We start from the raw sequence: 20,917 nt of genomic DNA, 5'->3' as shown, positions 1-20,917 counted from the left end.
TTTTTGGAGATTCCTTCGTTTATGTTTGCATGGCTCTCGCTGTGCATGTATCTCTGCTTCTACGATTTCTGGCCAGACAAGCTACCAGCCCATTGGTGGCCGCTTATATTTGCAGGTTCGGCAACTGCGATCTTGTTTAACCCGTTTCCGGTGTTCCACTGGCGGGCGCGAGAATGGCTAGCGATTGCGCTGTGGCGTCTTGTCTTTTCGGGACTATATCCCGTCGAATTTCGAGATTTCTTTCTCGGGGACATATTCTGCAGTCTGACGTACACTGTCAGCAATATCGAGCTCTTTTTTTGTCTGTACGCGAGAGGGTTTGACGCCGGTCCGTCTTGCGGGTCGTCAAAGTCGCGACTGATGGGTTTTCTGAACGCGTTGCCTCCGATCTGGCGATTTTTGCAGTGCTGGCGCCGTTACGCCGACACTCGGAATTGGTTCCCGCATCTGGCGAACGCGGGGAAGTATACGTTTACGATAGTGACGGCGGTGGTGTTGAGTATCTGGCGTCTAGACCGGATACGGACGAAGCGCGATATCTATATCCTGTTTGCGACGATCAACTTGATTTACTCGACGTTTTGGGATTTGTTTATGGATTGGTCGTTGTTCCAGGCGAACTCGCGAAACGCGTTTTTGCGCGACGAGCTCGGGTTTCGGAATCCGAGCTTCTATTATGTCGCGATGATTCTTGATCCTCTTCTTCGCTTGAATTGGATTTTTTACGTCATTTTCCCGGTGCAGATTCAGCAGTCAGCAGTTACGTCGTTTCTGATTGCGTTGGCGGAGATTGTTCGTCGATTTTTGTGGATCTTTTTCCGAATGGAGAATGAGCACTGCACGAATGTGGGGAGGTTCCAGGCTAGTCGGAATATGCCGCTGCCGTATGACTTGGATGAGGAAGAAGGAGAAGGTGGAGGTTTGAGTACGAACGGCTTGGGTCACGAGCTTACAGAGATCAACGTGACTACTCCTCTGATGACCGCCGAGGAAGGACGAATGTCTATCATCGACGATGAAGAGATGATGCTTGATTCGCCGACCGGCACCCCGGCAGCAGGAGGCGCAGGATCAGGAGTCGCGACGGCGATGTCGTCGCCTTCCGTTGGCGGCGCATCGTTGAGAAGACGCCGGTCTTCGATCATGATGACGCCGCGAATGAACGCGATGAGTAACATGTTCCGGGGCGCGCACGCGCAGGATTTCGAGCGACGCAAGAAACGGACACGGAATCAATCGGTGAGCGAGCATCACCATCAGCGACATGCTGGTAGCATCGCGGGGTCAATCAGGAGTCGGGCGGGATCAATCATCGCGCATGACGAGGACAATGACGCGTTTTCTGAAGATGACGACGGAGATGATGACGATGTTGACGATTATGAGTATGGGAATGAAACAGAGGGCGCGGAGCAGAGCGCGAGTAGCGACGAGGACTCGGTTGGGGACGTGTCGCCTATGACGAAGCCGATGCGGATGTGATGAGAGTTTAAAGATGTGGAGGTTAAATGTATTGTCACTCTTTGGCTGCTGATACACCAATTGTATACAACTCCATCGCCGCTATTTGTCTAAACCAAAACACACATCATCAGAATTTCTACAAGAAAAACACCAGAGCAGGCCCATGTTATAAAAGCATTAAATTCAAAAGCAGCGAGCCGTAGCAGAATGACGTATGTATTGAACTATTTCTCTTGTGGCGTAGCTGCGGCTGAGTCGCCAAAAGAGCGAGCGCCTTCTGCCATCACAAAAATCAAAATCAAAATCCACAAAAACAGACCCCCAGCGCGTTTCATCCCAGTTCGCTGTCTGCCGTTCCTATCGCAGCCGGAGCAGAAAACATCGACAGGACGTTCTGTCTCTGACGCTGTGTTTGTTGCAAATAGCTAAAGGTTTATTCGGTTAGCCCGCCGGCTCTTGCGCCCATGTCGACGACCTCGTCCTCGGCTGCCGCCGGTACGGCAACAAGGCCACCACCACCACCATCGCCATCACCGTCACCGGCCAAGCCTGCGACCACACCCGTGGCCTACAAGCAACCAAAGCGGAAGCCGCTTCCGATGACGGTTGATTTTTCCGCGTTGCCGATCAGCAGGGCTGTTTCGAAAACGGACGCGGCGACGAAGAAGGATGATAAGATATCGAACGAAAGGAGAGAGGGGATCGTGACCGCTGATGCTAGAACTGCAGTGCCTCCGAGGCTGGATAGTTTGGCATCAGTAGGGACACTGATTACATTGAATGGATCTTCCTCAACGGGAGAATCGAGTGCTCTGCCGTCACCGGAGGTAAAGAAGCCTATCAGTTATCCACCAGTGAGGAGTATGCTCGATCCTCTTCCTGCCCGCCGCCCAGCATCACCATCTCCTCCGCCACCACCACCACCTCCCAAGACACAAACACCCCCGCCACCGACACCGCCTGTCGTCAGAGAGGTGGAGACAGTATCTCTGTTACCGCAGCCTGAGTTTAAACCGTCAGAACCCGAGCCAGAGCCAGAGCCAGAACTTCCACCTTCTCCCTTACTCGCGCCTCTATCAGTAGCCTCCACGACCACCACTCAGCCTCTATCGATTCCTAGATCGCCTTCATCCCACTCCCTCTATTCTCTACAATCCGCCTCATCTACAGCCCCGCAAACCACACAGTCTACAAGCACCCCCTCGGCACCTCCTGCGATCCCAGAATACAGCTCGCGGCGGACATCCATCGCATCAGCGCGTACGCACGGGCTATTAAAGGGTTCGATAACCTCGGTTGCGTCGTTCAGCTCCGCTGTATCAGCCGACAACAACAGCACGTACTCTCTCGCACTCTCGCGTGCCTCGTCGCACGCGAGAGAGGAAAGCTCCGGGAACGCGGCCGCGGGACCAAGCTCTGTTCCTCCGCTCCCGTCGATCCCGCTCACGACATCGGCTTCGACTACCACTATGTTGACGACCACTACCACCGGAGACACTCTATCTGTCGCCAGTTCGCGAGGCGGCGGAGGCAGCAGCGGCGTTGAGGACGCGCATACGGTTTCGGAGGAAGAGTCTCTGGCGAAAGCGGTTACGGATTCTACGCCTGCGGTGCCGGCTTCGGAGCGGAAAGCAGACTATGTGACGTACATGCGTCGCCAGAAAGCAACGGTGTGGTGTGATCGCGTGCCGACGAATCTGATCACGAAGAGCAAGACACGGCATACGACGGCCGCGCACGGAAGCAGCAGCAAAAAGAAGAAAGACAGTCAGCGGGCGGATGAGTTCTCGTCTTATATGCACGCGTATGCTTACTATCAGCCGAAACTCGATATGACGCTCGAACTTAGCGATGCCAGAGTCGTTTCGCATAGCTCTTCAAGACTTGCGCTTCGAGCACTGGATCAGGACGATGAGACGGTGTCGCTAAAGAGCTCAGTGAATGAGACTACCACTACCCGATCATCGTCTACTCTTGATCTTAACGCCACCACAACCGGCCTTTTTAAGTCATCCACTCTCGCGAGCGTCGGCAGCAGCGTCACGGTGGCATCTACCAACGACGCCAACGGCGCAGCAAACAATCGCTTATCAGGCATGAGCTCAGCGCGCAACTCTGTGCACACCGTCGCCAGTACAAGTCACCTCCAGGTGCCAGGCACGCCAGGTACACCATCTCAAGTGCAAAACAGCGGCAACGGCAGCGTCAGTGGTAATAACCTCACGCCGCCGTATCCATCTGTTGGCACGCCGGCGTCGGGAACATCGGTCGCGTCGAAGAAGGCAAGTAACGAGAGTCTGGCAGATACATTGCTGGAGGACATTGTTGCGCCGCGGAGGACTTTGTATATTGCCAATCCGGATTATAGTAGTAGTGATGAAGAGTGATTTAGAGGATTTAATGGAAAGAGAGGTGTGGAGACTGTTCATGGGTTAAAATTGTTATATATAACTATACATTACTTTGAGTTGTTTGCCTGTGTCATTTACCATTGTGGATGGGATCTAAATAGTACTCTTCTGAATATTGAATCTATAGTCAAGTATTCTATAATCTCATCATCTTCACAAGAACCGCAGTAATTAGTTTGGAAACCCCATTAAAGGGTTTAACCCTTTAAGGTTTTGCAGCCTCCAAAGGGAGACAGACCTGACGCGTCTCGCACGCGCGCGCGCACTTCCCACTTTACTTCACCTCACCAACCCACCAACTCATCACAATCTCACTCAACGCCCCTTGACTTGACGACTTTGTCTGCGTGCGAGAACTGCAGTTGCTTTTTCTTTTGTTATTGAGCTGGCTTCTTTGAATGGAGGTATTACAAGTCGGCGACCGCGCGGTATACAGAATGCAGTCGCCAGGAGCAATAGACACGACCGCCGACGCGTCGACCCCGCCGCCGTCGGCGCACTCGGCCACCGCTGAATCGATCCAGAGTACGCCTCAGAGTCAGACAAAGCCGCCGTTGAGCGAGACGACGAATACGGCGGCGAATAGATCGCAGACGGAGACGCCGAAGAAAAGTAAGGAGCGGGAGGCGGCGGGGGAGGATGTGGATATGTTGTCGTCGCCGCTTTCGACTATTGATGGATCTACGACGCCCGCGCCGGAAGGTGATGATGGCGGTGATAGTAAGGAGAAGAAGCGGAAGCGGTCGTCGAAGTTGAGTGCGGATGAGATAGCTGCGCGCGAGGAACAGCGGCGAAAGAAAGCGGAGGAGGTGGAGAAGCGGAAGGCGGCGAAGGATGCGGAGAAGGAGGAGAAGAGGAAGATGAGAGAGGAAGACCGGAGGAAGAAGGAGGAGGAGAAGAAAGCGAAGGATGAGGAGAAGCGGAAGAAGGAGGAAGAGAGGAAGAAGAAGGAGGAAGAGAGGAAGAAGAAGGAAGAAGAGAAGAAGAGGAAAGAGGAGGAGAAGGAAGAGGAAAGGAAAAAGAAGGAGGAAGAGAAGAAGAAGAGGGAAGAGGAGAAAGAGGAGAGGAAGCGGAAAGAGGAAGAAGAGAAGCGGAAGAAAGAAGAGGTGAGATCCTGACCTTTGTGCTCAATTATTTTATACCGTACAGAAACTGACAATCATGCGATTATTAGAAGCAACTTCGATTATCGAGCTTTTTCAAAAAGCCGCGTTCACCGTCAAAGCCGTCTGCATCATCATCACCATCAACAACAACAACCACAGCCACAGCAGCAGCATCAGCAGATCCCGCTATCAATCCCGATTCAATCTCACAAACAACTCCTGCCACCGCAGAAGAGACAAAGTCCGACTACGAGCAAACGTTCCTTCCGTTCTTTGTAAAGTCATGGGCGACATTATACCCCGCCACCAAATTCGCGTTCAGCGAACCCGCGCTCAAAGATATCCGTCAACGACTCGATTCCGCGTTTGCATCTACGTCTAGCTCTGATCTGACTATCCCAGAGAAAGCCGCGACCCCGCCCAACTTTGCAGAGCTGTTGCAACTCCCTTCACGACGACCTGCAAAGCGCGGCATCCGTCCGGAGCGAACTACGAAAGAAGTCGTGACGCTCTTCGGAGCGCTGGATGGACCGATTACTACCTCGGTCAGCTCGCTTTCCGAAGACGAGGTGCGCGAGATGCTCAACTCTCTTCCGCGAAAGTTTCTGCGGTTCTGCGAGGATCTGCGTCCACCACTGTCGACTACTTTCACAAAGTCTCGCAAAGTACCGAGGAACAACCCGTTCTTTAGAGACGAGAGGATCAACTACGACTACGACTCTGAGTTGGAGTGGAACGAGGAAGAGGATGGTGAACCGGGCGAGGATCTGGATATGCCCGACAGCGACGACGAGGAAGATACGTTGATTGACGAGGAAATGAAAGATTTTCTTGTCGCGGACAATGACGAAGAGGTCGGAGGCGAGAACGCCTCGACGTCGCGGCGACGGATTTTGGCACCATTGGTTCCGTTCTATAAGGGCGTTTGCTTCACTGATCTGGAGACGGGCAAGAATGAAGTATTTGATGAGACGGGGATGGGGATTGCGACTATACAGCCAAATATCACGCTGCCTATCGATCCTTTTAAGGATTATTGGACGATCCAGAAAGAGGAGAAGAAGGCTGAGAAGAAGGCTGAGAAGAAGGTTGAGAAGAAGGCTGAGAAGAGGGCTGAGAAGAAGGCCGAAAAGGCTGAGAAGAAAGCCGACAAGAAAGTCAACAAGAAATCCGAAAAGAAGGCAGACAAGAAGTCAGACAAGAAGGAGTCTGCTACCTCTGGAGGAGTCCAAAAGCTGCTTTTCGTCGAGAAAAAGTCCCCAGCGGCAACTGTCGGCCAAAAGCTGCTATCTACGGATCCCATTGTGCTCGACTAGAAATTTTGACTCGGCATTCCTTTCTTGCTTGGCGTTTTCTTTTTTTTTCGTTTCTGTTTTCATTGTGAGCAGGATTATTGTTATTAAGAATAAATGGTTTTTCACATCTTTTTCCGAGGATTTTTTTTATTTTATTACACCGGACGCTTAGACTAGTCCTTGCACTGCCAGCTCGTCGGGCACCAATATCCTCAGTAAAAACCTCAAGATCGGCGCCATCTCGTCTTTCCCCCGCGGCATTAGATCGCCCTTCATCCTCGGGAACACGACCCGTCTGCACTCCTTAAACAGCTCTTCTGCCCGCTTCACGCGCTCGTCGGTGATTGATGACTTTTGATCTCCTCCGCACAGCAGGACGCTCGTACTCCGAGGCAGATCGATGATGTCGCCGGGTCTTATTGAACTGGGTATCCATCCTCCTACCGAGATCACAGCGCAGAGATTCATTTTTGTGGTCGCGATGTGCAGAGCTGCCATGCCGCCTTGGCCGTAGCCAAATAGGATCACGTTCTTGGACGCCGTGAACCCGCACTTTGACTCTAGAACGTCGCGTATTATAGAGCTTAAAAAGACACCGCTTCTATTAAACTCCGCATCAGGACTGAGTACGTCCCCGTCCTCGGACGCGGATGCAGATAACGGGTCGCGCGAAAAGACGAGATCGTCGCCCCAGTGGAAGCCGCCCAACTCGAACGGCATTGGCATCGGCGCCTGGAGCGCAATCACCGCTGTCCGGGGTAGACCCAGACGCTGTGCCAGAGCTGTGAATGGCACGATTGAGTCGCCTAGACCATGCAGCAGGATCATACTACAGATATGAGAAAGAACCCGTTAGTTGGCAGGCGTAGATGCTGGAAAACTGCTTGGTGGGAGACTTGCACGTGAGTAGGCGTTGATCCCGGCGGATGCGGTGGTGTGATTGTGAGGACTGCTGAGTCTGGGAAGTCTGACTTCTCCGGAAGACGAGGGGGCATTGCTGATATGTGAATAGTGGTAGTTGTTGAATAGAGATGAGATGTAGAGAGTAGATCGTAAATAGTCTCGCGAACGCCGGGTAAAAATTTCGTCGAGTTTAATTGAAATGAACACGTTCCTGTTCACATCCAAACACCGCTCCATCCCCAGTTCTCAGCCCCGGTCAGCCTGATTGACCCTCTCAGACTGAAAGATGCAGAACTTTTCAATCCCCCAGACGAGCCTGTTCGAGCTTCTTGAGAAGTACAACCTGGATCCGGTGATTGGCACCTACGCGATCCTGCTCGTGTCCGCGACCGTCGTGATCTACTGTGCATCGCACGCGACTCTGCATCGTCCAGACACGGCTCTTCGCGCTGATCCCAAGGATCCCAAGTTTGAGCCTTCCGATCTGGAAGTTCCTTCTTCGAACGAGAAGTTAGAGGCCGAAGATGCGTACCTGATGCCTGTCATGGGCGGCTTCATGCTCGTGGGAATGTATTTCTTGATCAAGAAGCTGGACAAGAAATACATTGAGATGTTTTTCAATGCCTATTTCGCTCTCTTTGGACTCTTTGCGGTCGCAACCACGTTTGGCTCGCTGATGCGTCTGTTTGCTCGCAAGACGGGCACAAAACTGGTGCGGTGGCGCATCCTGATCGTCGAGAATCCGCCGTACGAAGAACTGGAGAAGCTAGCAAAGGAAGATCCGGAGGAGGCCGAGAAGAAGAAGAAGATCGAAGAGCAGCGCGAGGCACTGATGGAGCAAATCGTGAAGAAACCTACTCTTACCCAGGGCCTGAATCCCCGATTTATCTACTCGCAGTACAAGATCGCGTCCGAGATCGGCAAGCTGCCTCCCGCGCCCGAGGAAGTTTACAAGTCGTACTTCACGTCTGCCGATTTACTCGGTCTGCCGATCGCGCTGGCTATCGTTGTTGGGAACTGGTACACATCCAATTGGATCCTGGGAAATATCATGGGCGCTTCGTTTGCGTTCAGCAGTATCCGGTTCTTGACCATCGACTCGTTCAAGACTGGGTATATCATGCTTATCGGTTTATTCCTCTACGACATTTTCTTTGTGTTTGGAACAGACGTGATGGTGACTGTTGCCACGAGCTTGACCGTGCCAATCAAGTTGACAGCCCCGCGACCTGCTACCGCGACCAGCTCTCGGTCTGAAGCAATGCTCGGTCTCGGCGACATCATCGTCCCCGCGATCTTCCTCTCCTTGTGCCTCCGTTTCGACTCATGGAACTACTACCGCAAACACGCCGGAACACCCTACTCTTCCGCCCGACCGTTTCCCAAGCCGTTTTTCAACTCGGCGATGGTCATGTACGTCGTCGCGCTCTTGGTGACGATCTGCGTCATGCATTTCTTCAAGGCCGCGCAGCCGGCACTGCTTTACCTGTGCCCCGGCATCGGCGGAGCGGTCGTGGTGACTGCGTTTATCAAGGGCGAATGGGCGGTCTTGTGGGGGTATAAGGAGATTAGCGAGAGTGATAAGGCGGACGCGAAGAAGGAGGAGGAAAAGGCTGCGAAGAAGAAACTGCTGGAGGAAAAGAGAAGTGAAGATGAGGGCGAGGAGAGTGCGTCGAAGGAGTAACTCTCTGGGTTTGTCCATCATATACATGTACTATAGATCATATAAAAGACTCCACTAACTTGATAACCATTTCATCTGCTGGATCAGAATATTTTATATTTATCATACATATATACTTACTCTATAACTTTTCGGAATATATACGCATCTCCCGCCGGCTCCATCTTCCGATAATACCCCTTCAAAAACTCTCCCCTCTCGAACCCTTGATGCGCATACCACGCCATTGCCTCCTCATTCTCGACCCACACATGGCAGTAGACCTCTTTCACCTGCGAGCTCTTTGCGTACTCCAGTATATGCTCGACCAGCTTCCTGCCAATCCCGTAGCGGCGGTAGGCAGCCAGCACCGCAAGCGTCATGATGTAGATCTTACTGCTCTCTTTCGAGGTCTCGAGCGCGCAGCGGATCGCACCGACCGGGACCTCATTGAAGAACGCTGCAAAATCACTTCGTCAGCACAATCCTTCTTTCTTATCACATACCAGAGTACACATACCAAGCTTTGCTAATTCACCAACAGTCAGACTCTCCTTGTACCATTTGTCCGAGTAGGATGTGGGAAGCACGACGCTGTTAATCCGCTGCAAAACTCCAAGGTTGTTCGGCGTCAGATCGTCCAGCGAGATTCGGTAATTGCTCGGCATCGCGACTTGTTTCAATATTCTATCCAAACAATCTCCTCCGGTATTCTTAGTATTCCGTTAGCAGTGTTATTCTGCTGTCTTCTGCTGCGAATGATGACGGGGTTTCGAAGAAAGATTCACACGCGGATCAAATTCGAAATTTCACTCGAAGCGCGTGAGAACCGGTCGCGTATTGATTCAAACCCTAATCCACTGTTCACACTACGATTCTACGAGGCATTCAATAAAGGTAATAGTTAACTTGTTGCATTAAAAGATATCAGATATACAATATTTTACAGGTGTAATAACATCTCAAGGAAATAAAAAAGCGATAAAGTAGATAATATACATGAAGATAGTTTGCATAAACCCTGTTTCGATAAGAAGGCGAGGGAACCATATACAACTACCATTGACAAGAAAAAGAAAGACTTTCAGGAAATAACAATACATGAGACGAAAGAGAGACATAAAGAAACCAGTTACAAGTGAATTGGGATGAGGTCGTTATGTGAGTACTGTTTGTTGCATAGAGGGCATTTCCGTAACCGGGCGTTCAATCTGTCCTTTGCGCAGTCCATACAGAAGCAATGTCCGCAGACTTTGATCACCGTATCCTTCCAGTTCTTGGAGCACACCGAACAGATTGCAATCGTCCGCAGCGCCTCGATCTGAGAGTCATCTCCGTTGACTCGAGAGCCTGATGCAGATCTGCTCTTCTCTTCTTTCAGACGATCGGCCTCAGCCTTTGCACGTTCGAACTGCACCTCTGCAGACCGCCTTGCTTCGCCTTCGCTCAAAGCAGCCGCAGACCGTGCTTGAAGCTCGCTATAGAGCTTGTCGAGTTGCCCCTTGTAGCCCTCCAGCGTCAGGTTCTGCTCGTTGACCTTCCTTTGCGTTTCTTGTAGCTGCTTCTGATATGTATGGCGCATATTCTCCAACTCGGCAAGCTGTTTTTCCAAAACAATCACTTTCTGAGAAACCGACTTTTCCGCGTCGCGCAACTGCTGGATGATCTCGCTGCTCTTCATAGACTGCGCCTTCAAAGTCTTGTTTTCGACAACGACCGCTTCCTTCGATCTCATCGCCGCAAAGTACTTTTGATCAGCCTTTGTCTTCTCCGCTGCCAATCGCGCAATCTTCTCCTCCCGCTCCACTAAATCAGTCACCTTCTTTATGCTGAGCGAATGGGCCTTATTGAACGCCGCCTCCATTTCTGGTAGCTCGGCAGACAGAAACTGGTTCTGCTTCTCGAGCTTCTCAATCCGAGCGAGTAACTTCTCTGGTGAGTCCTCAGCCGAGGCAGATGAAGACGCGGCCACGCCGTTCGATTCCATCTGCGACTTTAGACTTTCAACTTCCATCTCGAGAACCTTGATCCGAGACGCTCGAGTCTCTGAAAGTTCGTTGATTTCGTTGATTGTAGAAATCCGACTCTCTTCCTTGGCCTTGCGAATCGAAAGCTCCGTCACAAGATCATCTCGAGCGGCACGGATTCGAGTCAGATCATTCTCAAGCTTCCTCATCTGTCCTTCCAAATCATCAGCAGTCGCTTTGTACTCAGCCGTAACCAGCTCGCGATACTCTGTCCGTTCGCTCGAGAGTTTCTCGTTTTCCTGCTTGATTATTTCGTTCAGAGATTCAAGATGATTCGCTCTAGAAGAGAGGTCGATGTACCGCAGCTTGAGATTTTTGTAGGGCTCGCAGTTAGAAACATCAGCCTCTGTCAATTTTGAGAATTTCAAGTCGAGTTTTGCCAGTTCGTCCTGTAAGCTCAACACCTTGGCATGTAAGGCTTTCATCTCCTCAGACTGTTTCTGTATAATGGCGTCCGATTCCTGCTTGATCTTCTTTATCATCTCCTCATCTATTTCTGCCGATGGCTTCTTTTCGGCCTCGGCTTTCTCCTCGACTGGTTCCTCTTTCTTGACCTGGACTGGTGCTGTAGTACGCTCGATCTTTGCTAGTGTGGAACTCTTTAGTCTATCCATCTTCTTCTCTGCAGACATGAATTTAAAAGTCGCAGCCGTTAACCGTTGCTCCAAGTCCTCCCGCTCATCCTTCAATCGCTCGTTTTCGATCTTAACCACAGATATCTGCGCAGCAAAATCGCTCAACTGTGACTGTAGATTCTTGACATCCATGGCTTCTGGTGTGGCAGGCTGCATGCTTGCGAAAATGGGCGTCAGAGTCTGTAGAATGAGATTCCGCTTACTCGTCAGATGTTGCGAGTATTCTTCGTGATTTGACAGCAGCAGAGACTTGGGGACAATGTTGTCAGACGAGTCATTGACCGGTTTGGCAAAGAGGATATTTATTTCATTCAATAGCTGCAGTAATGAGTTAGGATATAAATTATCTGAAACATACTACTGGAATAATTTGAAGTACATACCTGATCCCACCAGCCTTCGAGCAGTCGGATATGATCATCATGATAAGCAGAGCGCTGCTCGACTTCGTTTATCCTGTTCTGAAGCTGATCGCGCTCGCGTCTGTACACCTGCATTTGCCTGAATATGGCCTCTTTTTGAAAATTCTGAGACGCGTGTTAGTATCTGAGAAACGTCTTTCAGCAATCATCCACAATCTCAGACTTACCACGACATCTTCCTGGGTCAACGGCAAACTGTGTCCATTGCTGCTTGCAGGCGAAATATTTGTGTCTGTGGCTTGACGCTTCGATGGAGGAGCGTCCACCTCAGACTTGACCGGCAACACGCGTTTTCGGTCATCCATGGGACTCTCTTGATTAACAGCAACAGGTCCCACTATGTTTGACGAGCAGTGTATTATTGTCAAATGAACAAATGGGCTGGGCAGCAGTCATAGGACAAGGGAAGAAAAAGTTCTCCAACTGGCAGACTGTGGTGGATAATCGCCTTCAAGGCCGCAAAACAATGGGCTGTGCTATTTGCAAAATACAAGCAAATCCACTCTCCTAAATATACAGGACCGTTAATTGATATTCTGCGACCAAACAAGACGTAGACACATACGTTGTCCCTGCGATCAAAATACGCGCGACTTTCAGATGGCAATTGCGCGGCAACCAGAACCACAAAGCCAAAGAAAATAAAACAGCAAAGTCCGGCCCAAGCAGCAGCAAGAAAATCAGCCGCTATCCAGCAAAGCAACGACAGAAGTGCTGGGCCCGATGCGGGAAAGAAGAGCGAAAGGGGAGGGAAGAGGTGGTCGGCGAAGTGATTGCGGTGAGAAGCAGGGCGGGAGGAGAGCAAGAATCCGGAAAGATCACGTGCTCAAATGTGCAGCGCGCGCGTAGATTTCAGACCGGCAAAAGTCGTCGACGCGATTTATCTTCTGTCGAGGCCGCGTTCAGTAGTTGAGCAGACTGCTTTGTTTGCACACGACCACGACTACGGCAGGAAAGATGTCGGCTCAGATACCAAGCAGTAGGCTGTTGGTGAGTATCAGTATTGGTGCTGGCAGACGGGCGCGGTATGAACGACGAGCTCACGCTTTCTTTCTTGCAGGTCTGTTCGTTAGGCAACCCCGGGGCCAGGTATGCGAGGACCCGCCATTCAGTGGGCCATATCATGCTCAACCAGTTAATATCTGACCACCAGAGGACTTTGGGGAACAAGCCTTTGTCCGTCCCTGGCTTGAACGGAGAGCTTTATAGAGGTAAATCGCTGCTGAATCGAGATGCTACGAATCCGATTGCGCTGTTCAAAAATGGGACGCTCATGAACGCGAGCGGAGCACACGTACTGCGGGCATGGAAATGGGCGAGTTCAGCGTTAGGAAAGGACACAAAGCTGGTGTTGCTCCATGACGACTTGGAAATGGAAGTCGGCAGTGTCCAGGCAAGAAGTGATCGCAAGCATCAGTAAGTCCTACCTCACATGAGAGACGTATTAAGACACTCTTACTAACTCTAACCTCATTAGTGGCCACAACGGAATCAAAAGCGTTAGAGACTATTTCGATGGCCCTTTTTACAACATCCGAATAGGCATCGGTAGGCCTGATTCACGAGCCTCGGACGATGTCGCCTATTATGTTCTCGGCAATATTCCCCCGCGTGATCTCGATACTTTGAAAGAAGAAGCGTATCCCAAGATCTGGGAATTACTCCAGGCAATAGAAGAAAACAAGCTGGAAGGTACGGTGAAGAAGTAAATATCTGGGTGTTTGTATGAATATCATGTACATAGAATGAATAAATGTAGAGCGGTGCATATTTAAGACTCTGTGCTCTCCGGCACCGCGGGATCCGGTTATTTGGCCACTGTACCAAACCCTTGTAAACGTCACCCGACTCAGTCGTATTATTAATCCCACTCAGCCTGCGCTCGACTATCTCCAGAATATTTCGTTATCATATATCTCTAATAATGACAGTCTCAAGGAAACTCCTGTGTCTGCTGTCTCTGGCACTGTCTTCGACTGTTGTTAGTGCCCACGAGCACGACAGCGATGAAATCCCCGAGGGCGAGTACATCTCCGTCGAGCCCATGGACTCCATCCTCTGGACACACATCGTGGTATGTACCGGACTCATGCAGGCAGAACGCGCCGAGAGCGACCTCAGCTGACGATTATACGGTCATATAGCTCATGATGATTGCTTTTGGCTTCATCTTCCCTATCGGCATGATCCTCGGCATGACCAAAAACCGCTTCCACGTCCCTCTCCAGGTGACGGGCGCAGTAATCGCCATCGTCGCCTACTTCCTCGGTCATCACCACAAGGGCCGCGAATTCCCCAGCCACAACATTCACTCCGTCTTTGCCTCGATGTTGATGTGGTTTATGTTCACCCAGGTTGGTCTGGGTGTGTTTTGCAAGCTGCACATCGAGCGAGGAATTTTGGGAAAGATTCGGCCGGTAGTCGCGTTCGTCCACAATGTTATGGGAAAGCTGATGCCGATTTTGGCGTGGGTCCAAATGGGTTTCGGTGGTATCACTGCTCTTGGTTTCTGCCATGATAGCCATTTGGGACAGTGCCTTGCCCATGGTGTAAGTTCTCGAGATTTCCTCCTTGCTCTACTCTACCGATAGCGCGTTTGCGGCGCAGGTGCTAGAGACCTCTCAAATAGAAAAGACAGCTGCTGACTATGTTTTAGATTATGGGAAGTGCGTTTATTGGATACGGATGTATGCTGGCTATCATGATGATGGTCGGACAGGCGTGGATTGCTCGCCGGGGCCGCAGTCAGGAGTTTTACGACAGCTCCGTCATCACTGCCTGGGGCATCGTCAACACGTTCACCGAGCACCGCTGGGGTCAGCATTGGAGTCACGGTGATTTCCAGCACAGTAAGCCAGACTGATTTGTTGAGGTCTTTGTAATTATCGTGTACTGACGCGTTTATAGCGAGCATGGGAATCGTCTGGTGGTGCGCGGGTCTCCTTGGTCTGTTCCTCTCCCGGAGAAACGGTCAGCCAACCCGGAATCACATCCCCGCTATCGTCATCTTCCTCACCGGATGGGCTATGTCAGTCCATGCTCAGCACCTCGAGCTGTCTACCAAGATCCATGCTATGTTTGGATACGCGCTTATGGGCGCCGGAGCTGCGAGGATTATCGAGATTTCGTTCGTCCTGAAGGACGCTCCAGCTGATGGCAACATCAGATCCTTCCAATACCTTACTCCTTTTCTTCTCGTATGCTCAGGCTTCCTCTTTATGTTTGCCAACGAGGAGCAGCTTACGTTGATTGCCGAGAACGGCATCGACCATGCGAGCTACACGCTAGTCATTTACTCGGTCGCCTTCCTTGTCTTCCTCTACTTCCTCAGCTTGATCTGGCTGTGGCAAAAGCTTTCAGGAAACGAAACGTTCGAAAGCATTAAGTACGAGGTGGCTCCGGACGACTCGTCGGCCTCCGATATTGAGCTGGAACGTCAGCAGGTGAGAGAGGCGGAGGAGTTTGAACTTGGAAATGGTGGCTATGCCAGCCTTAGGGCATAAGCACTCTCTGAATTATTTCTTTTCCTTTCTTTATAATAGTCTGAGCCGTGGGTGGGTGAGAAGTTGGTGTTAGATCTGCCTGTAGTGATGCAGCTCAAATGACGTAAAAGTCATTGCTCACTATTGGTCTTTCCAAAGGTGTGAGTCTCGAAGAAGTTATCCTTGCTAAGCTTTTATCTCTCTGTCGAGTTATCATGTGCTTTTGAGAATCACTTCATTTGTAAAAAAGATTTTTTATTTGTGTTTTTTTCTTCATTCTTTATTAAGGCACGGTTTGGGATTCGTTTTCAAGTTGTTTAGGTTCTCATCATTACTAGAAATACGTAGTAAATATAGTTGACTTCTTCTCATTAACTGTAAAAATTCCAAAACCAAAACTATTTCGCCGCGCAACAATATATACATTGAATTTAACGAAAACCTCCCGTGAGTCGATAAAGAGCAGGTTGTCTACTCCTGACTGTTTTCGTAGTAAACAATACCCTTCTTTCTCGTCTGCTTGGCGCCAGTGAGACTGGGCACGTTGTGGAATCTCTCGCGGCCGTAGAAGGGGATTCCGAACGAAGAGAGCATCAGGCGGGCCTCGGGGTCTGTCTGTGCTGATGTGACAAAAGTGATGTTGACACCGACGACATCGGTCCACAGATCCGGGTTTCCCTCGAGCTCGGGGAACAGATACAAGCTCTCGGGCGTGAGACCGAACGAGATGTTTCCAAACTTGTCGCCAGAGCTATTTGCGATTCCCGCAAAGTTCTTGACTCGCGGCAAGACGATCTCGACCAGCGTGCTCATGAACTGGTCCATATCGGCACCAGTGAGCTTGACGACGGCACCGACCTGTCGGCCTTTCCGCAGCTTCCACTGCAGAACCGAGGCTCCGGAGTATGCAGGCTTGGGCTTCTTTCCGGTGATTTGCTGCAGCATGACCATCGCCGGAATATTGCGCTCCTGGTGGTCGACGACGGCGCCGTGGTTGAATGTGTTCACCCATATGGCGGTCAGGTTGGGCACGTTCTCAAACGTCCGGGGAAGGATATCTGGCGTAGCCTCTGCGTTTCCGGCCGGAGCTCGTTTCGGACGATTGACATGGTATGGCGAGGAGCCATCCCACTCCTGGTGCTTGCGGCCGCGGATTCGGACCTCGTTGTGGACGTAGTTTGCGAGCATGAGGTCAGGCGCAAGGGTGTTTTCCCAGTGCTTTAGCAGGCGACGCGGGTGTAGGTCGCACGGCTTAAAAAGATGAGAGCGAGGATCCCATTTCGGGGTGGTGAGCATCTTCTGGTACTTTGGATGAAGGATGGTCTTCTTGTAGCGGATGCGGTGGTGGACGGGGTCGACGATGGAGACGGGAGCCCTGAGCAGCGGAGCAGAGGAGTGCAATGACCGCACTGCCGCTGCAGACGTCTGCTGCAACGCCGTCAGCCCGATGGTAGGCCGAACAAAAGCCATGACTGGGTGCTGGGATCTGCAGGTGAGCGCGAAGATGGAGAAGCGGTGGTGGAGCTGGCTCTGGTCGATGAATTTTTTCGTGGTGCCAAAATCCCGACTCGGCGCCGCAGAAACAAAGTTTACTTCCTCGACCGACCGCTTGGAGATGCTATCAGACGGGCTATCATCTACTTAGTCTACTCACGTATCTGTTTGTTGCTGCATTCATTTTGTAAGGCGATGCATTGTTTTACCAGCTCTGAGAAAACAGAGATTTATAAAGTGGCGACTCACAAAGCGCATGCTCATGGGTTGAAATTCCATCACTGCTTACGACCGATGTAGACAGCGGGAAGACCGTCTAGACACTGATTCCAGCACATCTGACAATAATCGTGTAATAGTATGGCATTGAACTTCATCTCTAAATCTAACATGAAAGAACTGAATACAACGCAAGATTGAACATGTCATGACTATTGACCACCGCCTCCGCCGAGCATAAATACGAGAAGCATAGGGACGATAAACATCCAGTATTTCTGTATAAACGAGCGGTTATCCTGTACGAAGCTGTTAATATCCATAGTTTACATGCTTCCAGCATTGAAAATCAGCGACTACTATACCTCTTCGACGACCTTGTCTCCCTGTATAACTGGCGCCTTCAGCGTAGCAACCGGTCCTTTGGCAGGACTGACTACATTCACTTCCGGAGTCGACGGAAACGAAGGATGTCTCCGTCCGTAATCAATGTGCCATGGACGACCGGAACTTGAAAGATGGATAGAGTAAATGCCCTTACTGCTACCGGGCGCCAGAGGAAGCTCCTATATTCAAGATCACAGAGTCAGTCAATTTATACTTGCTAGCGTCCGGAAGAAGTACCAGGGATCCACAAACATCAGTCAGTGATTGTCCATTCAGAACGTAAAATCCCTCCTCACTCGTCTCACTCGGTGTGATTTCCTTGGACAAGAGACTGGCGCTCTTTGTGTAGGTGTTGAAGGCGAATTCGATTGAGGAAGAATATGACGAGCCAGGCGAGGTAACCGCGACAGTGTACGATTCCAGAAAATCGTCGACCTCCAATGCCAATGCTGCACCAACAGAGAGCAAAAGACCAAGAGCAGATGAGAGCTTCATCTTGTGTAGATAAGTGATTGCGAATGAACGATGAGGAATTGTAAGAGAGCTCAGTCTGACTCTTGATGATCAAAGGGACTGAACACTCGTGCGGCTTTTCGTGGACTTGCTACTCCATCAACAACCAAATCTTTCAAGTATCCAGTTGCAATAAGGGATTACGCTTACGTTTTGCACAAGTAGAAGAATAAAATCATACATTATTATCTTAAACACCACCTCTATCGTATTATCAAATGTCAACCCCCCCTGGCCATCATCATATATACAACGGAATAGTAGACATCGTTGTATATACAATGGAAACCACCTTCCCCTTCTATCAAACATATCTCCCCCTGCATCCACCTTCCTTCTATCAACACATCTTCCCCTCCATCCACCTTTAATGTCACCACTCTTCTCTATCCCCATCTCTCCAACCTCACCCCTCTTGACCCCCCGCATCTTTCATCCTTCCCCAGCAAGCTGAGCTGGTCGCCGTGTCGAGTGTATCTTTCCTACCCCAGCAAGCTGAGCTGGTCGCCATGTCGAAATCGAGTTGCTGACCCTTATTATTCTCTCCATCCCCAGCAGGCTGAGCTGGTCGCCGTGTCGATCGAGTGCTGAGTTGCTGAACCAAATTAATCTCCTACCCCAGCATGCTGAGCTGGTCGCCATGTTGCTGAATATTGTTGACAGAATCACAGAATAACAGAATAATAGAAAAAAAATAAAGAAAGTTTGCGGATGATGTAGAGTATGACTCATCTTCCATTGGCTTGTCCTCACAAAACATCACCGGTCTGAAACGTATCGCATGAGATGTATTCTGAAGTGTCGATACTTATGACGGATTGTAAAAGACTAGGACCAGCGGTGTGTATGGCTGGTAGCATGCGTCAGTAAAGGCCAAGCATATAGACATCATAAACCATCTAGCATAGGCACTGACCATAGAGAGAGACTGCCGCACGATGAGAGAACTTGGTGACCATGGAGCCAGAGTAGATGTGGATGGAGGAAGGTACCATGACTTGAGCGTCACATCGAGGCATGAGATCATTTCACTACTCCATCACGTGAATGTATGTGTATAATCGAAGTCATGTGCCAGAGATCATGTGCCAGTTGATTGTCTTTGTGTTCAGAGAGAAGTCAGGTGTTCTGAGACTCCTGGAGGCTCTTGAAGTATGAAGAGAAAGGAAAGAGAGATGGAGAGAGAGGGGGGGAAGGCCCCTATTTATATTCCTGGCTGAGCCGCGGGAGATGGTCGCGTGAGCAGTTCCAAATCAGCCTGAAAATGCATCTAATTGATGCAGAATTGCCAAATCGGGACAAGTCGCCGACGCGGCGCGAACAAAACCGACAGAAAATCAAACTTAGCCCGCTATTGTTTCCGGAGCGATCGAGCGTTTCGACGTGTAGTGGCGTGCAGTTTCCAGTAATCAAATTCCTTTGAATAATATCGTATAGCGTAGGATCATAGCTTTCATATCCACCCATTTTCGTAGGATCGTTGCTGTATTCGCGTGTTGGAAGGCTAAACCAGCAACAGACGTCCGTTCGGCCCGTTTTGATCCTCCAGCGATCTTCCCGTGTGCAAGCCGTAATTCAGTACCACACAATCAAATCCGTGTCATTTTCAAATAGCAGTTACTCCAGGGAGGTTCTTTGAATCGAATCATGTAGACATTATCGCCCTAGCGTCACCGGTTGGCTCTCGTGGTCGCGCTCGCGCGTGCAGCAGTAAAGAACGGGATCTGTCTGGGTCGCAGCATTGCATGTATACAATAGTATCTCAGAGATCAGAGAGATACAGGCCACCTGAGTTGATCCCCGTCCACGACGACATCATTAAAGATGGCTAGGCGCGAGTTGCTGATGTGGAGCTGCCAGTCCTCTGTTGTGGTGGCGTGCGTGGTACGACGTTGTACTCGGGTGTGACAGTAGACAAACTGTTCTCTCACTGATTATCGTCTATTGCTCTCGTATCTCTCGAGACGTACTTATATCGTTGTCACAGAATATGAGTTATTCATCACTACAGAGCTCAGGATTGATGTATGCTGCATGCTTCATACGAACTTGCACCAGCGACTTTACTGACCGAATTCAGCGCAGATACGTGTCAGTCAGCAGTTAAGCAGTACCCGAAATCAATTTCAGATCGATACTGCAATGTGTTTCTGCTTTGCTCATCTCAGAAAGTCTCAGAATACTAAACAGATTTACTACATAGACTGAAACCACATTTTTTGATCGATTCTGGCTCGATAACTGCTGAATGCAACGTCAAAGCTCACAAAGACTACTCGCTGTAGCTAGCCACAACTATCAGCTTAAAGGATCAAAAGAAGACAAGAAAGACAGAAGTTATTCAACAGAATACAGAAAAATACTACAGTCACAAGAAAGAAACTGGCTAGTGCAAGCGCCTCGCATCACAATTATCGCCATCGCCCGTCTTGCAACCAAATCTCCCTACTCATCAAACAATTTCGCAACCGGATCGCGTCAGATTGAATCAGGAATACACGGTGAAAGCAAGAGCGACAACTGGCATTCATGACAGAATACGTTTGACGCATTCCTGAACAATTGAGAATACCTGCAGCAACAGCATTCTTTGAGGGCACACATGTTGGTATCCCAAGTGACAGAATCTGATTCTTCACCCATAAGAGCTCTGAACGCTTCAACAGCAGTTTCCCGAAGAAATATCATGAGGTGGGTCTAGAAATGTGTGGCTTGTTCAAGATCGTCCAAGTTCATGGCGTAACGGCTCTATTACCCTACACCTGAACTCATCTCCCTACACGCATCGGGTTGTTATGGTCGAGCATAGACGCCCTCCATTCCAACATCTTGATTAAGCAGTTTCGAGCTCACTTACAAATATAATATCGTCGTACTGAATTGTGGAAACATATAC

General features: G+C 50.2%; 10 protein-coding genes across 10 annotated transcripts; 5 read left to right on the top strand and 5 right to left on the bottom strand.

Moving 5' to 3' along the window:
- Positions 1–1,928: 1,928 nt before the first annotated feature.
- On the top strand, positions 1,929–3,851 carry BZA70DRAFT_288692 (uncharacterized protein; the record flags this gene model as incomplete). The annotated part of the gene is made up of 1 exon (XM_064914063.1): positions 1,929–3,851. The coding sequence occupies one exon, from the start codon at positions 1,929–1,931 to the stop codon at positions 3,849–3,851; it is 1,923 nt and encodes a 640-aa protein (XP_064769348.1).
- Positions 3,852–4,013: 162 nt separating this feature from the next.
- On the top strand, positions 4,014–6,371 carry BZA70DRAFT_130579 (chromatin assembly factor 1 subunit A-domain-containing protein). Its single transcript, XM_064909562.1, has 2 exons — positions 4,014–4,981; positions 5,050–6,371. Exons 1-2 carry the CDS (start codon positions 4,274–4,276, stop codon positions 6,295–6,297), a joined length of 1,956 nt encoding a protein of 651 aa, XP_064769347.1. The 5' UTR covers positions 4,014–4,273; the 3' UTR covers positions 6,298–6,371.
- A 38-nt stretch (positions 6,372–6,409) lies between these two features.
- BZA70DRAFT_276274 (Alpha/Beta hydrolase protein) lies at positions 6,410–7,414 on the bottom strand. Its single transcript, XM_064912278.1, has 2 exons — positions 7,177–7,414; positions 6,410–7,105 (listed from the first exon to the last, which is right to left on the bottom strand). The coding sequence occupies exons 1-2, from the start codon at positions 7,269–7,271 to the stop codon at positions 6,445–6,447; spliced, it is 756 nt and encodes a 251-aa protein (XP_064769346.1). The 5' UTR covers positions 7,272–7,414; the 3' UTR covers positions 6,410–6,444.
- Positions 7,415–7,465: 51 nt separating this feature from the next.
- Positions 7,466–8,863, top strand: BZA70DRAFT_237062 (signal peptide peptidase-domain-containing protein; the record flags this gene model as incomplete). Its single annotated transcript, XM_064910399.1, has 2 exons — positions 7,466–7,859; positions 8,127–8,863. The coding sequence occupies 2 exons, from the start codon at positions 7,466–7,468 to the stop codon at positions 8,861–8,863; spliced, it is 1,131 nt and encodes a 376-aa protein (XP_064769345.1).
- A 116-nt stretch (positions 8,864–8,979) lies between these two features.
- BZA70DRAFT_237121 (acyl-CoA N-acyltransferase) lies at positions 8,980–9,510 on the bottom strand (the record flags this gene model as incomplete). The annotated part of the gene is made up of 2 exons (XM_064910403.1): positions 8,980–9,302; positions 9,363–9,510. 2 exons carry the CDS (start codon positions 9,508–9,510, stop codon positions 8,980–8,982), a joined length of 471 nt encoding a protein of 156 aa, XP_064769344.1.
- A 1,057-nt stretch (positions 9,511–10,567) lies between these two features.
- On the bottom strand, positions 10,568–12,440 carry BZA70DRAFT_131099 (uncharacterized protein). Its single transcript, XM_064909564.1, has 4 exons — positions 12,094–12,440; positions 11,888–12,031; positions 11,104–11,822; positions 10,568–10,972 (listed from the first exon to the last, which is right to left on the bottom strand). Exons 1-4 carry the CDS (start codon positions 12,229–12,231, stop codon positions 10,969–10,971), a joined length of 1,005 nt encoding a protein of 334 aa, XP_064769343.1. The 5' UTR covers positions 12,232–12,440; the 3' UTR covers positions 10,568–10,968.
- Positions 12,441–12,697: 257 nt separating this feature from the next.
- On the top strand, positions 12,698–13,733 carry BZA70DRAFT_276268 (peptidyl-tRNA hydrolase). Its single transcript, XM_064912277.1, has 3 exons — positions 12,698–12,916; positions 12,987–13,342; positions 13,404–13,733. Exons 1-3 carry the CDS (start codon positions 12,884–12,886, stop codon positions 13,633–13,635), a joined length of 621 nt encoding a protein of 206 aa, XP_064769342.1. The 5' UTR covers positions 12,698–12,883; the 3' UTR covers positions 13,636–13,733.
- Positions 13,734–13,767: 34 nt separating this feature from the next.
- BZA70DRAFT_276265 (uncharacterized protein) lies at positions 13,768–15,771 on the top strand. Its single transcript, XM_064912276.1, has 4 exons — positions 13,768–14,000; positions 14,071–14,475; positions 14,583–14,775; positions 14,834–15,771. Exons 1-4 carry the CDS (start codon positions 13,851–13,853, stop codon positions 15,427–15,429), a joined length of 1,344 nt encoding a protein of 447 aa, XP_064769341.1. The 5' UTR covers positions 13,768–13,850; the 3' UTR covers positions 15,430–15,771.
- On the bottom strand, positions 15,772–17,011 carry BZA70DRAFT_276264 (mitochondrial ribosomal protein of the large subunit). The gene has a single exon (XM_064912275.1). The coding sequence runs from the start codon at positions 16,876–16,878 to the stop codon at positions 15,880–15,882; it is 999 nt and encodes a 332-aa protein (XP_064769340.1). The 5' UTR covers positions 16,879–17,011; the 3' UTR covers positions 15,772–15,879.
- Positions 17,012–18,170, bottom strand: BZA70DRAFT_276262 (uncharacterized protein). Its single transcript, XM_064912274.1, has 3 exons — positions 17,761–18,170; positions 17,487–17,687; positions 17,012–17,420 (listed from the first exon to the last, which is right to left on the bottom strand). The coding sequence occupies exons 1-3, from the start codon at positions 18,001–18,003 to the stop codon at positions 17,334–17,336; spliced, it is 531 nt and encodes a 176-aa protein (XP_064769339.1). The 5' UTR covers positions 18,004–18,170; the 3' UTR covers positions 17,012–17,333.
- Between the last annotated feature and the right edge of the window lie 2,747 nt (positions 18,171–20,917).

This window comes from Myxozyma melibiosi, assembly GCF_037950935.1.
Source record: "Myxozyma melibiosi strain Phaff 52-87 chromosome Unknown BZA70scaffold_3, whole genome shotgun sequence".
In the NCBI taxonomy this organism is placed as follows: domain Eukaryota; kingdom Fungi; phylum Ascomycota; class Lipomycetes; order Lipomycetales; family Lipomycetaceae; genus Myxozyma; species Myxozyma melibiosi.
The sequence above is the reverse complement of the archived record's forward strand: the minus strand, read 5'-3'. Positions and strand labels throughout refer to the sequence as shown.

What these genes read in the sequence shown, in the direction of transcription:
- BZA70DRAFT_276264 (XM_064912275.1), bottom strand. Translation starts at nt 16,878, where the DNA reads ATGGCTTTTGTTCGGCCTACCATCGGGCTGACGGCGTTGCAGCAGACG.
- BZA70DRAFT_276265 (XM_064912276.1), top strand. Translation starts at nt 13,851, where the DNA reads ATGACAGTCTCAAGGAAACTCCTGTGTCTGCTGTCTCTGGCACTGTCT. An exon ending in GACAGTGCCTTGCCCATGGT is followed by an intron (nt 14,476 to 14,582) that starts GTAAGTTCTCGA and finishes ACTATGTTTTAG; the next exon opens with ATTATGGGAAGTGCGTTTAT. An exon ending in TCACGGTGATTTCCAGCACA is followed by an intron (nt 14,776 to 14,833) that starts GTAAGCCAGACT and finishes ACGCGTTTATAG; the next exon opens with CGAGCATGGGAATCGTCTGG.
- BZA70DRAFT_130579 (XM_064909562.1), top strand. Translation starts at nt 4,274, where the DNA reads ATGGAGGTATTACAAGTCGGCGACCGCGCGGTATACAGAATGCAGTCG. An exon ending in AGAAGCGGAAGAAAGAAGAG is followed by an intron (nt 4,982 to 5,049) that starts GTGAGATCCTGA and finishes TGCGATTATTAG; the next exon opens with AAGCAACTTCGATTATCGAG.
- BZA70DRAFT_131099 (XM_064909564.1), bottom strand. Translation starts at nt 12,231, where the DNA reads ATGGATGACCGAAAACGCGTGTTGCCGGTCAAGTCTGAGGTGGACGCT. An exon ending in TGACCCAGGAAGATGTCGTG is followed by an intron (nt 12,032 to 12,093) that starts GTAAGTCTGAGA and finishes CACGCGTCTCAG; the next exon opens with AATTTTCAAAAAGAGGCCAT. An exon ending in TCGAAGGCTGGTGGGATCAG is followed by an intron (nt 11,823 to 11,887) that starts GTATGTACTTCA and finishes TCATTACTGCAG; the next exon opens with CTATTGAATGAAATAAATAT.
- BZA70DRAFT_276274 (XM_064912278.1), bottom strand. Translation starts at nt 7,271, where the DNA reads ATGCCCCCTCGTCTTCCGGAGAAGTCAGACTTCCCAGACTCAGCAGTC. An exon ending in GGATCAACGCCTACTCACGT is followed by an intron (nt 7,106 to 7,176) that starts GCAAGTCTCCCA and finishes TCATATCTGTAG; the next exon opens with TATGATCCTGCTGCATGGTC.
- BZA70DRAFT_276268 (XM_064912277.1), top strand. Translation starts at nt 12,884, where the DNA reads ATGTCGGCTCAGATACCAAGCAGTAGGCTGTTG. An exon ending in TACCAAGCAGTAGGCTGTTG is followed by an intron (nt 12,917 to 12,986) that starts GTGAGTATCAGT and finishes TCTTTCTTGCAG; the next exon opens with GTCTGTTCGTTAGGCAACCC. An exon ending in AGAAGTGATCGCAAGCATCA is followed by an intron (nt 13,343 to 13,403) that starts GTAAGTCCTACC and finishes TAACCTCATTAG; the next exon opens with TGGCCACAACGGAATCAAAA.
- BZA70DRAFT_276262 (XM_064912274.1), bottom strand. Translation starts at nt 18,003, where the DNA reads ATGAAGCTCTCATCTGCTCTTGGTCTTTTGCTCTCTGTTGGTGCAGCA. An exon ending in ATGGACAATCACTGACTGAT is followed by an intron (nt 17,688 to 17,760) that starts GTTTGTGGATCC and finishes TCTTGAATATAG; the next exon opens with GAGCTTCCTCTGGCGCCCGG. An exon ending in GAGACAAGGTCGTCGAAGAG is followed by an intron (nt 17,421 to 17,486) that starts GTATAGTAGTCG and finishes AGCTTCGTACAG; the next exon opens with GATAACCGCTCGTTTATACA.